The sequence below is a fragment of the Pogonomyrmex barbatus genome, unplaced genomic scaffold (assembly GCF_055798465.1).
Source record: "Pogonomyrmex barbatus isolate J1 unplaced genomic scaffold, ASM5579846v1 scaffold19, whole genome shotgun sequence".
NCBI classification, from domain to species: Eukaryota; Metazoa; Arthropoda; class Insecta; order Hymenoptera; family Formicidae; genus Pogonomyrmex; species Pogonomyrmex barbatus.
This window is the reverse complement of record NW_028297115.1, coordinates 4,390,054-4,401,739: the sequence shown is the minus strand read 5'-3', so window position 1 is coordinate 4,401,739 and position 11,686 is coordinate 4,390,054. Positions and strand designations below refer to the sequence as shown.

The following is an 11,686-nucleotide window of genomic DNA, read 5'->3' as shown; positions in this document are numbered from 1 at the left end:
CTTGAAATCACTAACACACTTTCTTTATGATACTTGATTTATTTAACAACTGCACAATTTCTTGGTTTTAATTATTGCTTATATTATTTCTTTCACTCACGGTTAAACGTCGGCGGGCGCGTATCGCGTTACTCTGGCGGCCGTCGACCGAGTATGTCACCTGAGACGTTGATAGTACGGCTCGCGTGAACTTCGCTGTGCTCGTGTAATATCTTGCGCGATAATTATAGTAACGATTCCGAACGACACGTAATGTTTGATTGATTCCCGACTCTGACTATTCCTTGTGTAGCCGGTTATATAGTCTGATCGATGCCTGGTCAGCATTCTGATCGTTTGCGTCGATCGGTTGCGTGATATTGATCAATCAATATCACGCTCGATTTGATCATCAAATTTAGGAATTTGCTGATCAGCTTTTTCGCAATGTTCTCGCGATGCATTTCTTCGGTCTTTCGAAAGACTGGTCGCGATTTCGGCGATCACACATTTGTGTAATCTTTCGAAAGACTTTTCGAGGTTCGTGCAACCTAATTTTGTTGCCATGCGGACTACTTTTATTATTGGTTGTAGGCCTGGCTACAACAATATATATATATATATATATTAATATAAAACACATTAACAATTATATCTTAAGCATCGGTATCTGTAATAATACCATTGATCAGATTAAATATGGAGCATTCGCATTTCCGTCGACTGCGCATAGTCCCCTGCCGGCCGGGCCCTGATTGGGGATGCGACCGACGCACGACATAGAAACGCCCATCCAATGCAGCACTACCACCGCCACCATGTGCGATGGCGTACCCACGCCATCCGCCATCTTGCGCCGGAGTGCCGCCGCCGCAGAGCAGCGCTCGCCGAAGCGCAGTCACTCTCGAGTCCGCGCCGCCAACCCGTGAAGACGCAACTCTTGTGCGCTCCGCACGAGTGCCTCACGACATACTCCGCGTTCAAACTCAACTCTCAAATCGAATTCAAGTTCTAGTTAAGTTAATCGAGTTCTAGTTAAATATTAATTTTAAACTAAGTAATAGTTAGTGTTAATAATATTACTAGTCTAATGTTAAATCGTGAGTGTATTCTGTTTTATAAAATATATACAGTTTCGTACTACAACCACGTGCTCTCTTCTTTATTTCGCACCATCGTCTCGTTAGTAACTAAAAGTGTTCGCGAGGTTCATGAGGTTTCACGCGAGATAAATAAATAAATTCTTAAACTACATAGCGTTGATTAAAACAAGAACGCGGAGCGTCTCCTGGAGCAAGTGTTGTGCGTCCATCCGCACTTACCACGACGGAGACTCGAAGTTCTTGGTCGCGATAAACACCATCGTTCCTACGCGAAGTCAAAACGCAACGCGTATTGGCTCGCTGCCGAACGATAACCATTGTTTTACTTCCGTCAATATTTGAATAATTCGAAGTCTCACACGAATGCCGAGAGGCAGGAAGAATCGTGGCGGTCGCAAGACCTTCATCCGGCATCTCGAGTACGACCTCCACGTGGCAACCATTTTCAATTACAACGAGATAATTGGCAGGGAAGCAGAATTTGACGGAGAATACGAACTCCTAGTGCATGATAAGCTCTGGAGTGGACGGCCAGTCCTGCCAACACCCGCCTCCTCGACGTGCGATCTACAATTCCGACCTCCCTCGAGGAATATCTACGACGATCATCTTAAGTCACGGTAGGTGAACCAATGATAAGCTAAGTGCAAGTTCCGCTGACCCACGCGTAAGAAGGCCCGCTGCGCATACTCGCGATAATTTCATTAAACGACATATTAAAATTGCCACGTGCATATTCCATTGCAACGCTTCTTCTCAACAAAGGAATTCGCTGCGTAAGCAAACGTGACCGTTATCGCACAAAGATAGGGAAGACGACCCGACCGGAAGGGTTTTACGACCGATCCCTTTTTTTTTTAGTACTGTTTACCTAAGCGTAGCGATTTCACTCGAGGAATGCACGTTCAAGTGCCCGTTTTTAACCTCTTGAGAATACATTGAAATATCCGAAATTATTTAGCATCATGTGCGGACGCACTTCACATTTACCAGAATCTTTAATTAATGATCGTGATGTGTCTTCCTCGAACTGATTTGACACGCGGTTCACGCACCCATCCAGCCGCCACTTTCCGTTATCGCGTCAACTCGGTGCGTTGCATCACCGCCTTCGGTTACCGTCGCGTAGATGACTCAGTCGCTAGATGTTTACCCAACAGCGCGGAAATTCTCTGCTATCGTTGCAAAGAATTAATATCCGAGGGCACGCTTACGTACCGTCTCGCTTTGTCTTATTCTTTCAAATTCGGGTACACCGAACCCGTGGATTTCTGCGAATGTTGCTACGCCCCTCTCTCTCTTATCCGCGGGATAGAACATTGCGAAGAGTGTACCGAAATATATATAGCCGTCATACAAATCCTTGAAGGAGAGGGGGGAAATAATCGAGAACGCTGAGGGACGATATTACGTTGATGAATCGAGTTCCGCACCCAATGTGATTATTTCGCGACGACTATTGAACTTTTCTCTGTCATTATTCCAACGCGAAGAATAAAAACCAGTCGAAGATATCCAACTCTCTACCTCGATCCAATTTCGTTGCTGGCGATTTACCGCTCGATCGCTGGCAGCGTTACCGATCGGCAGACGTGTCCCCCTTGTCCGGTGCTACGCGGCGTACGGCTCCCGCGGACCGTCGGCGCCCGTGACGTAACATAAAACTGGTGACAACGGTGGGATGCGTTAATCGGAGGAATCGAAAAATTTCGACACAGCCTACCGACCCGCGTCATATTCGCGCAGTAACTATTTCATATGCTTCGTACACCGGTAAAAGGCGAGAAAGAAACAGACATGACTACGCGCGCCCAAAAGGGAAAGCTCGCGAACGACGACGCGGAGATGACATCCGTAGATAGGGCAGGCGCTCCCAAACCCAAGTTCACCGATAGCGAGTTCGATATTATGCAAACTAATATGGCCAAGCGCGCCGCGCAATTACAGGCCGACGCCGACGCGTTGCAACGAGAGAGAGAGGAGATTCGGGCAGAGAGTGTCGCACTACGAAGAAATCGCGCAGACGCGGAACAAAGCCGAGCCGCCGTGCGCGAAATGAATAATATGCTCACCGCCATGCGCGCCGAATTAAATAATATACGCCACGAGATTGAAATACGGCGCGATCCGCCACCACGAAGCCCTAGCCTCCCTGCCGGGCAGCGGTTTGCAGAGACACCGGCGCTTTTCGGTGAATTAAACGAGTCAGGAGCGGAATTACCCCCCGCACCAAAGATAACTTATCGCGAGGCTACCGAGTTCGTTCCGATTTTTGACGGGTATAACATCCCTTTGTCGAAGTTCCTCGGGGCCTGCAGACAAGCACGCGACATCTTGCCACTCCATTTCGAGAGATCCCTCACACGCGTGCTGATAGCGAAATTGCGCGGCCACGCCCACTCAGTGCCGAATGGCCTGAGCGCCGCGACGAAGCTAGGCGAGCCGCTCCGCTCTACGGAAAAAACGAATCGTCAATGACGGTGGAAGGTGACAGAAGACCGCGTGATTTCGGACCATCGCGAGATAACAAATGGTGCAGGTACTGCAAAAATCGCGGCCACGAAATTGAGGAGTGTCGGAAACGGCAATATAACAATAGCCGACGAGCCGTGCGACACGGTAACGCAGCTATTCGACCTACTAAATAGCGCCTTCGGTTCAATAAAAAGCGTTGCGCAATACCGTGGAGAACTGACCGCCGTGTACCTCCGATCGGGAGAACACATATTAGACTACATTGACCGCGTTAAGGAACTCCGAGCCTCGATAAGAGACGGAGAGCGTCGGGCACTCGGCACTATAGACCCCGCAACGTGCCGGGAAATCGACGAACTTACCGCTTCATATTTCTGCGAGGGGTTACCTACCCCCCTTCGTCTACAACTCAAACCCGAACATTTCTACCAGCCGTTCGAGACGTTTGCCGCTGCAAAACTTATAGCCAAACGCGACGAGACAGAACGGCAGCGTTATGGAATGCCATCTCGCCTAGGGCCAAGCCTGAATAGACACACCCTTAGGGCCAACCGTCGTCCCCTCGAAACGGATGCAGGTTCTAGCTTGCGTTACAGGCAGCCCGCAGCATCGGAGTGACGACGCTCACCTCCGCGACTCGACACGTACCGAGATCGCGATCGCAATTATTAGCCGCGTTACCCCCCCGAATGGCCTGAGCGCAAACGGCAATATAACAATAGCCGACTCCATGAGCAGGGAAACGGTCGGGATCCGCCCCGCGGGACGGACGCAGCGCGCGCGGATCCTCTGAGGAATACGCGTCCGGTAAACACGGTAGAAGCGGTTCGCGAAGAAATGTCCGAATCGCAATCCTAAACTTATCTGAACATTCTTACGCCCCATCGGTAATCTATCCGCTAGCGGCTTAGTAAAAACAATTGATTTCATGGTCGATACCGGGGCCGCGCCTAATCTCATAAAGAAACGATGCCTGCGCCTTGACACCCCTGTAACGGAAAACGATACGATTTATCTCATTGGTATCACGGACGGGAAGATAGAGACCTTAGGGTCAACGAAAATAGAATTCGGGGGTCACGAAATAACATTACACGTCGTTCCTGATAGCTTCCCCATCGCACAGGAAGGGATCTTAGGATCCGACTTTCTCCGCGATGACGCCACTATCGACTTCGGTCGCGGATTTGTCGAGTGGCGAGGGATCAAATTGCCTTTCACGCGCCAAAAGGGCCTCCTTGTCCCCGCGCGGTCACGGGCAACCTTCTATGTAAACGTTTCCAACCCCGAAATTAGCATCGGCTATCTGCCGCGACTTAACGTCGCGGAGGGAGTCTATCTGGGGGAAGCGATCGTTACGAACAGGAAAGGAAAAGCCTACGCTCAAATCATTAACGCTACGAAGGCGGATCAAGAAATTACTATCCCCACAATTCGGTTGGGAGAAATAGAAGCCGTCGCATCAATTCCCCCCGCGAAATCCGCGCTGTCAACTGCACCACCGTGTCTCGATCGGGAGAGGCACCGCGCGAATGCGATAGAATCACAGAGATCCGAGGTCTACTTAGGTTAGACCATCTAAATGAAACAGAGGCGAACCATGTCGATATTCTTATAAAAAGAAATGCCGATCTCTTCTAACTCCCCACGGATCAGCTGGGATATACAAATGCAATTGCGCACACTATAACTACAACAGACAACGCGCCCGTGAATGTGAAACAGTACAGATTTCCGTCAATGCACAGGGAGGAAATTACTAAACAAGTAGATAAATTATTAGAAAATAACGTGATAGAGCATTCCAATTCACCATACAATTCTCCCCTGTGGATTGTGCCAAAAAAACCCGACTCTCAGGAGAACCGACGCTGGCGCATGGTGATCGATTATCGCGCGCTAAATGAAAAGACGATAGGGGACGCGTACCCCCAATATTACCGAAATATTAGACCAACTAGGAAGCGCGAAATATTTCAGCGTCTTCGATCTAGCGTCGGGTTTCCACCAAATTCCTATGCATGAGTCAGACGCGCTGAAAACGGCCTTTTCCACGCCTTTCGGGCACTACCATTTCAAACGAATGCCGTTCGGGTTAAAAAAACGCCCCAGCGACGTTCCAACGACTCATGGATCAGGTACTGAGCGGATTACAAGGGATAGAAATGTTCGTGTACCTGGACGACATAGTGATATATGCTAGCTCCTTGCGCGAGCACGAGATCAAGTTCAATAAATTAGCCGATAGATTAAGAAACGCGAAGCTCCGCCTCCAGCCGGACAAATGCGAATTCCTGCGGAGGGAAGTTACCTACTTAGGTCACATAATAGGCGAAGACGGACCCAAAAAAAATACACGCGGTAAAAAATTTTCCATGCCCACGCTCCACAAAAAATATAAAGCAGTTTCTGGGACTCGCTGGTTATTATCGCCGGTTCATATCAAATTTTTCAAAGACGGCAAAGCCCCTGATTTGCTAAACTGATTTACTAAAGAAGGAGGCGAAATTCAAGTGGGAAGATTCGCAGGAACTCGCGTTCGAAACGCTGAAAGCCGCCCTTTGCTCGGAACCGTTACTGCAATATCCCGATTTCTCCAAACCTTTTGTCGTGACGACCGACGCATCCAAGTTTGCTATTGGCGAAATATTAAGCCAAGGATCGATAGGCAAGGATCTTCCTATTGCGTACGCCTCTCGACTGCTAAGCCCGCCCGAGCAAAATTATTCAACCATCGAAAAGGAGCTTTTAAGCTTAGTTTACTGCGTAAATTACTTCAGGCCATATCTGTACGGTCACAAATTCCAGTTAGTCACCGACCATAAACCACTAACATGGCTCCATTCCGTTAAAGACGTCGCGACTGGTGCGATGGCGGCTAAAGCTTGCCGAGTATGAATACGAAGTAATATATAAAACGGGAAAGATGAATGCCAACGCGGACGCGCTGTCACGAAACCCCATGATGCAGACGCTTCCCCTCACAGGAGCGCGCGAGCCGACACCCGACGCAAGCGCGAGCGATTCCGACGAACCATTGTTCGATGGCACCGGACCGCGAAATCCGCAAACGCCTATCGCTGCGGAGAACGAAAACCCGAATATAACCCCCAGCGAAAACAGTGGAGTAAGCGACAACCTCGACGAACACACTTCCGAAATAGATACCGACGACGGTACCAGCGCGAGCGAGAGCGAAACAACGAAGGACGAAAATCTGCTCGACGCCGACAACGTGCCGTACCGGTCACATTTCTTAAGAATAAAAGAGATCAGAGACAGCCTCGTAAACCGAAAGGATAACTTAGTCGTGTTTGTAGACGCACAGGGAAAACCATGTGACTTGGGATCCCGAATCTTAAATAAACAAGACCTCTTGCCTGAGCCTTGCGCCGCCATCGGGCGTGGTAAGATAAAACGCGTAGGCAATAAATACATCATTGCGCTCTCCATTGAAAGGAATGTTTCATCTCTCACAATCCTCGACAGTATTCGAGAAGCCCTCGGTTCACTGACCGATATAACTCGCGAGCTGGGCCTGCGAACCCTCTCGATCTGTAAAAGCGATGTGAATGGCATTCCATTCTCGAAGATAGATAAGATGTTTCGCACCATGCTGTGGGACCAGGACCTGGAAATAAATATCTATACTAATGAAATCATTACCCCACCCGCGGACGATAGAATCAAAATAATCGAAGAGTACCACGCATCCGCCTTCGGAGGACACAAAGGCGTGACGAAAACTTTCGCGCGAATAAGAGAAAGGTACATTTGGCCAGGTATGAAAAGACAGATCGGTAAATACATAGCCAACTGTCAAAATTGTCAACTAAATAAACTAACGCGCATAAAAGTCAGGCAACCCATGATATTAATCGATACACCCGACAAGGCGTTCGATAAAATATCTATGGATATCATGGGGCCATTACCTACTACGCATCTAGGTAATTCATATATCCTCACGGTACAAGATTTGCTCACCAAATATTCATCCGCAATTCCCCTCAAAGGCATATCCGCTATTGACGCCGATGCTTTCATGAACGAGTACGTTTGTGTACACGGCGCGCCTAAAGCGATTCTCACGGATCAAGGGACTCATTTCGTAAATTCTTTAATGAAAAATGTGGCCCGAAAATTTAAAATAACGCAATTTAGAACCACTGTTTACCGACCACAATCCAATGGCTCGATAGAAAGATCTCACCACGTCTTGTGGGAATATTTAAAATAGTTTATTGACAAATATAAGAATTGGGATAAGATACTAAAATTAGCTAGTTTTTCGTATAATACCAGTGTACACGAAGCTACTCGTTTTACCCCACATGAATTAATCTACGGTCACCCTGCGCGCGTGCCCACGAGTGAACCCGCGGCGCTTGATGAAAACAACGAGAGTTACGCCGAATATTACGTCAACCTCTCAAACAGACTTAACGAAGCGCAAGTGATCGCGCATCGAAACCTGTGCAACACGAAACTCCGATCTAAAAGGTATTACGATTGAAACGCAAATGCATGCACATTCAGCGAAGGCGACCGCGCCATACTTACTTAATGAACCACGCAAAGATAAGCTAAGCCCGCAATATACAGGGCCTTACACCATCGTAGAAATACTTGATAATAACAATGTAAAGTTAGAGATAGGGATAGGTAAGTTGCGTACCGTGCATACGGATAAGCTGAAGAAGGTGGAGGGTCGGAGCCACGCGCCAATCCCCACCATCGTCGCATCGACCGGAGAAGGGAGAGGGCCAACGACGTACTAGTCAACCGTCGACATCTAAAGGATCATCAGCTCAAGGAGCTACACCGAATAGTCCACCTAATACTACTGCCAGCAACATATCTCGGTCTCATGGGCTACGACTGCGGGGGCAGCGGGCTGAACATCACCACATTATCATTATTAGACATTGGCACATGCGATGTCGAGAATCTAGAGCCGGAAAGCACAGAGACATATGTCCAGCTAATGCAGACTTCCGAATATGAAAGTATCACAGCCGTGCAGTGCAGAGTGGAGATCGACCGCACAATTTATTACTGCGGGATGCATTCTCACGTATCAATAGTCTCCGACGGACGTAAACAATACGTAAAGGAAATCGGCAAGGAAAACTGCCAAAGAATTCATAACACGGGGACACTTAATGTCGGGACCGCTGTTATAAACCGCCTCAGAGTCAACACCACTAATCACAGGAGCGCCACCATGACGGGCGTCGCGCATACCGATGGCAGCTGCACCGGGACCCAGTACTCGGACGGCTTCGGGACTTGGGAAGGCGTGATAGTGCAGGCCGCCTTGAAAAATGTCCTGCGATCTTTCGACATCACGTACAAACAATCAGCAGATATGATTAACCTGCCGACCGGAACGGCCAAGCACAATACGGCAACTGCATTGACTACGACGGAACAGAGACCTTTTGGACACCACTTCGACCAGTACGATATTTTATACGAAGGCATGGCAACCAAACTGTCACCCAAGGCAAACAACACGGCTCCGGTAGTATACACAGTGACAACGAAAGACACGACGTTTGCACTGGCGAAATCTTCTAAATTCAATCTCTGTGGATACCAGTTATATCGCACGGAACATCCAAAACTTATTATCCTAGAAACACAGAGAGGAAAAACATTCCGGGCGAAATCACGAATCTCCGTGAACAATTTGGACATATTCGCCTACGTTAATTCAAAATTTGTATACGTGGAAAAACATGTGAAGCACCAACTTACCCGACTTTACCACGATATCATGGAACAGAAGTGCGCACTGGAGCGGCAAATACTGCAGAACGCTCTGTCATGATAGCGCCGGATGAGATGGCCTATCGAATTATGAAATCCCCAGGTTATACCGCTATGACCGCTGGAGAAGTCATCCATATTATCCAATGTGTCCCAGTGAATTGCAAATTAAGGCATACGAAAGTTGTTATAATGAACTCCCAGTGACATACAAGAATATAACATACTTTCTGTTGCCACGCACAAGGATACTCACCAAGACAGGCATCCACAAGGATTGTAACGAGCTGCTACCGAACATGTACAAGCACGCACGGCGCCTGGTATAGACTAACTACCAAACCGCTGGAATCACTTCCGCCCCCTATCATACAACCGCTCTCAAAACCAAGTTGGAAATACGTAAGCCCGGACGCACTCGCCACGAGTGGGATCTATTCCGCTGACGACTTGGATCGCCTGAGAGATCACATCATGTTCCCGGTCGAGAAACCCTCAATGCTAAATACCATAGCACGAGGAGCACTGGGACAAGGTATCCCAGGGAGAAGCATCTCGATAGCGAATCTGCTCGACGAGAAAGCTCTCGACAAAATTGCCGAGAGCGCAGGGAAGCGTCTCTGGAACGGCTTCGTAATCTTTGGATCCGCCAGCGCGGGAGTCCTGGCGATATTTGTGATAGCCAGAATAATAAAACTGGTTATCGACACGATTATTCATGGATATGCATTGCATAGAATTTATGGCTGGAGCATCCATTTGCTGGGAACCGTTTGGTCATCGATCACTAATCTGTTGCTGCATATGGGGAAGCCGATAAGTCAGCCCGACTCGCCCAGCGCCGAACGCCTCATGCCACCACAACGAGAAACCATGGACGAGCCATTGGCAGCCACTGCAAAGGGAGACGAAACGAACGACCACGCGCGCTCGTACAGGGAGTTGCGAAAATACCTATGCGAGGACGTTGTTTAAAGACTATTAGTATGAAAAGTGTAGTGATTAAATATATATAAATCGAAGTAATTCTTCCTTTACCCTAATAGCGCTAAGTAGGAAAATGTCGTGCAATACGCCCGACATTTTCTTTCCGAGGGGGGAAGTGTAACGTCAGGAGAGCCGTCAGGTATATTTTCTTTTTTTTTTTTTCTTTTCCTTTTCTTTCATCCTTCTTCTCTCTTACTTATCTGCGCAGAAGCGCCACTGTATTAAACTATAGCGTCAATACGGACGGTAATAGCCGGCTCTCCCACCGTCCAACGTATGGTGTAGAAGCATCCTATCGTTATACACTATATACTATAGCGCATGCGTTAAATATAAGTCACCGGAATAATTATCAACACCGTAGCATTAAGCGAACCAGTAATAAATATCGTCCTCTACTAGATAAAAATACGTATATAAACAATTTCTACTATTTTTACCATCAAACAAGCACCGTCACAATTATCAATTATAAATCAAAATTAATAACAATGTACAGCAATATCGCACAACATTTCATTTTTTTTACGTAACTGTATATATATATATATATATATATATATATATATATTAACATAAAACACATTAACAATTATATCTTAAGCATCGGTATCTGTAATAATACCATTGATCAGATTAAATATGGAGCATCCGCATTTCCGTCGACTGTGCATAGTCCCCTGCCGGCCGAGCCCTGATTGGGCGACCGACGCACGACATAGAAACGCCCATCCAATGCAGCACCACCACCGCCACCACGTGCGATGGCGTACCCACGCCATCCGCCATCTTGCGCCGGAGTGCCGCCGCCGCAGAGCATAGCAGCGCTTGCCGAAGCGCAGTCACTCTCGAGTCTGCGCCGCCAACTCGTGAAGACGCAACTCTTGTGCGCTCCGCACGAGCGCCTCGCGACATACTCCGCGTTCAAACTCAACTCTCAAATCGAATTCAAGTTCTAGTTAAGTTAATCGAGTTCTAGTTAAGTATTAATTTTAAAGTAATAGTTAGTGTTAATAATATTACTAGTCTAATGTTAAATCGCGAGTGTATTCTGTTTTATAAAATATATACAGTTTCGTACCACAACCACGTGCTCTCTTCTTTATTTCGCACCATCGTCTCGTTAGTAACTAAAAGTGTTCGCGAGGTTCGTGAGGCTTCACGCGAGATAAATAAATAAATTCTTAAACTACATAGCGTTGATTAAAACAAGAACGCCGAGCGTCTCCTGGAGCAGGTGTTGTGCGTCCATCCGCACTTACCACGACGGAGACTCAAAATTCTTGGTCGCGATAAACACCATCGTTCCTACGCGAAGTCAAAACGCGACGCGTATTGGCTCGCTGCCGAACGATAACCATTGTTTT

The 11,686-nt window shown here is 47.6% G+C and overlaps 1 protein-coding gene across 1 annotated transcript; it reads left to right on the top strand.

Moving 5' to 3' along the window:
* Positions 1-9,806: 9,806 nt before the first annotated feature.
* LOC148936948 (uncharacterized) lies at positions 9,807-11,405 on the top strand. The gene has a single exon (XM_089075347.1). It carries the CDS (start codon positions 9,807-9,809, stop codon positions 10,305-10,307), a length of 501 nt encoding a protein of 166 aa, XP_088931473.1. The 3' UTR covers positions 10,308-11,405.
* The last annotated feature ends 281 nt before the right edge of the window (positions 11,406-11,686 follow it).

Bases quoted from the DNA above. Each gene is read 5' to 3' on its own strand.
- LOC148936948 (XM_089075347.1), top strand. From the start codon at position 9,807: ATGTTCCCGGTCGAGAAACCCTCAATGCTAAATACCATAGCACGAGGA.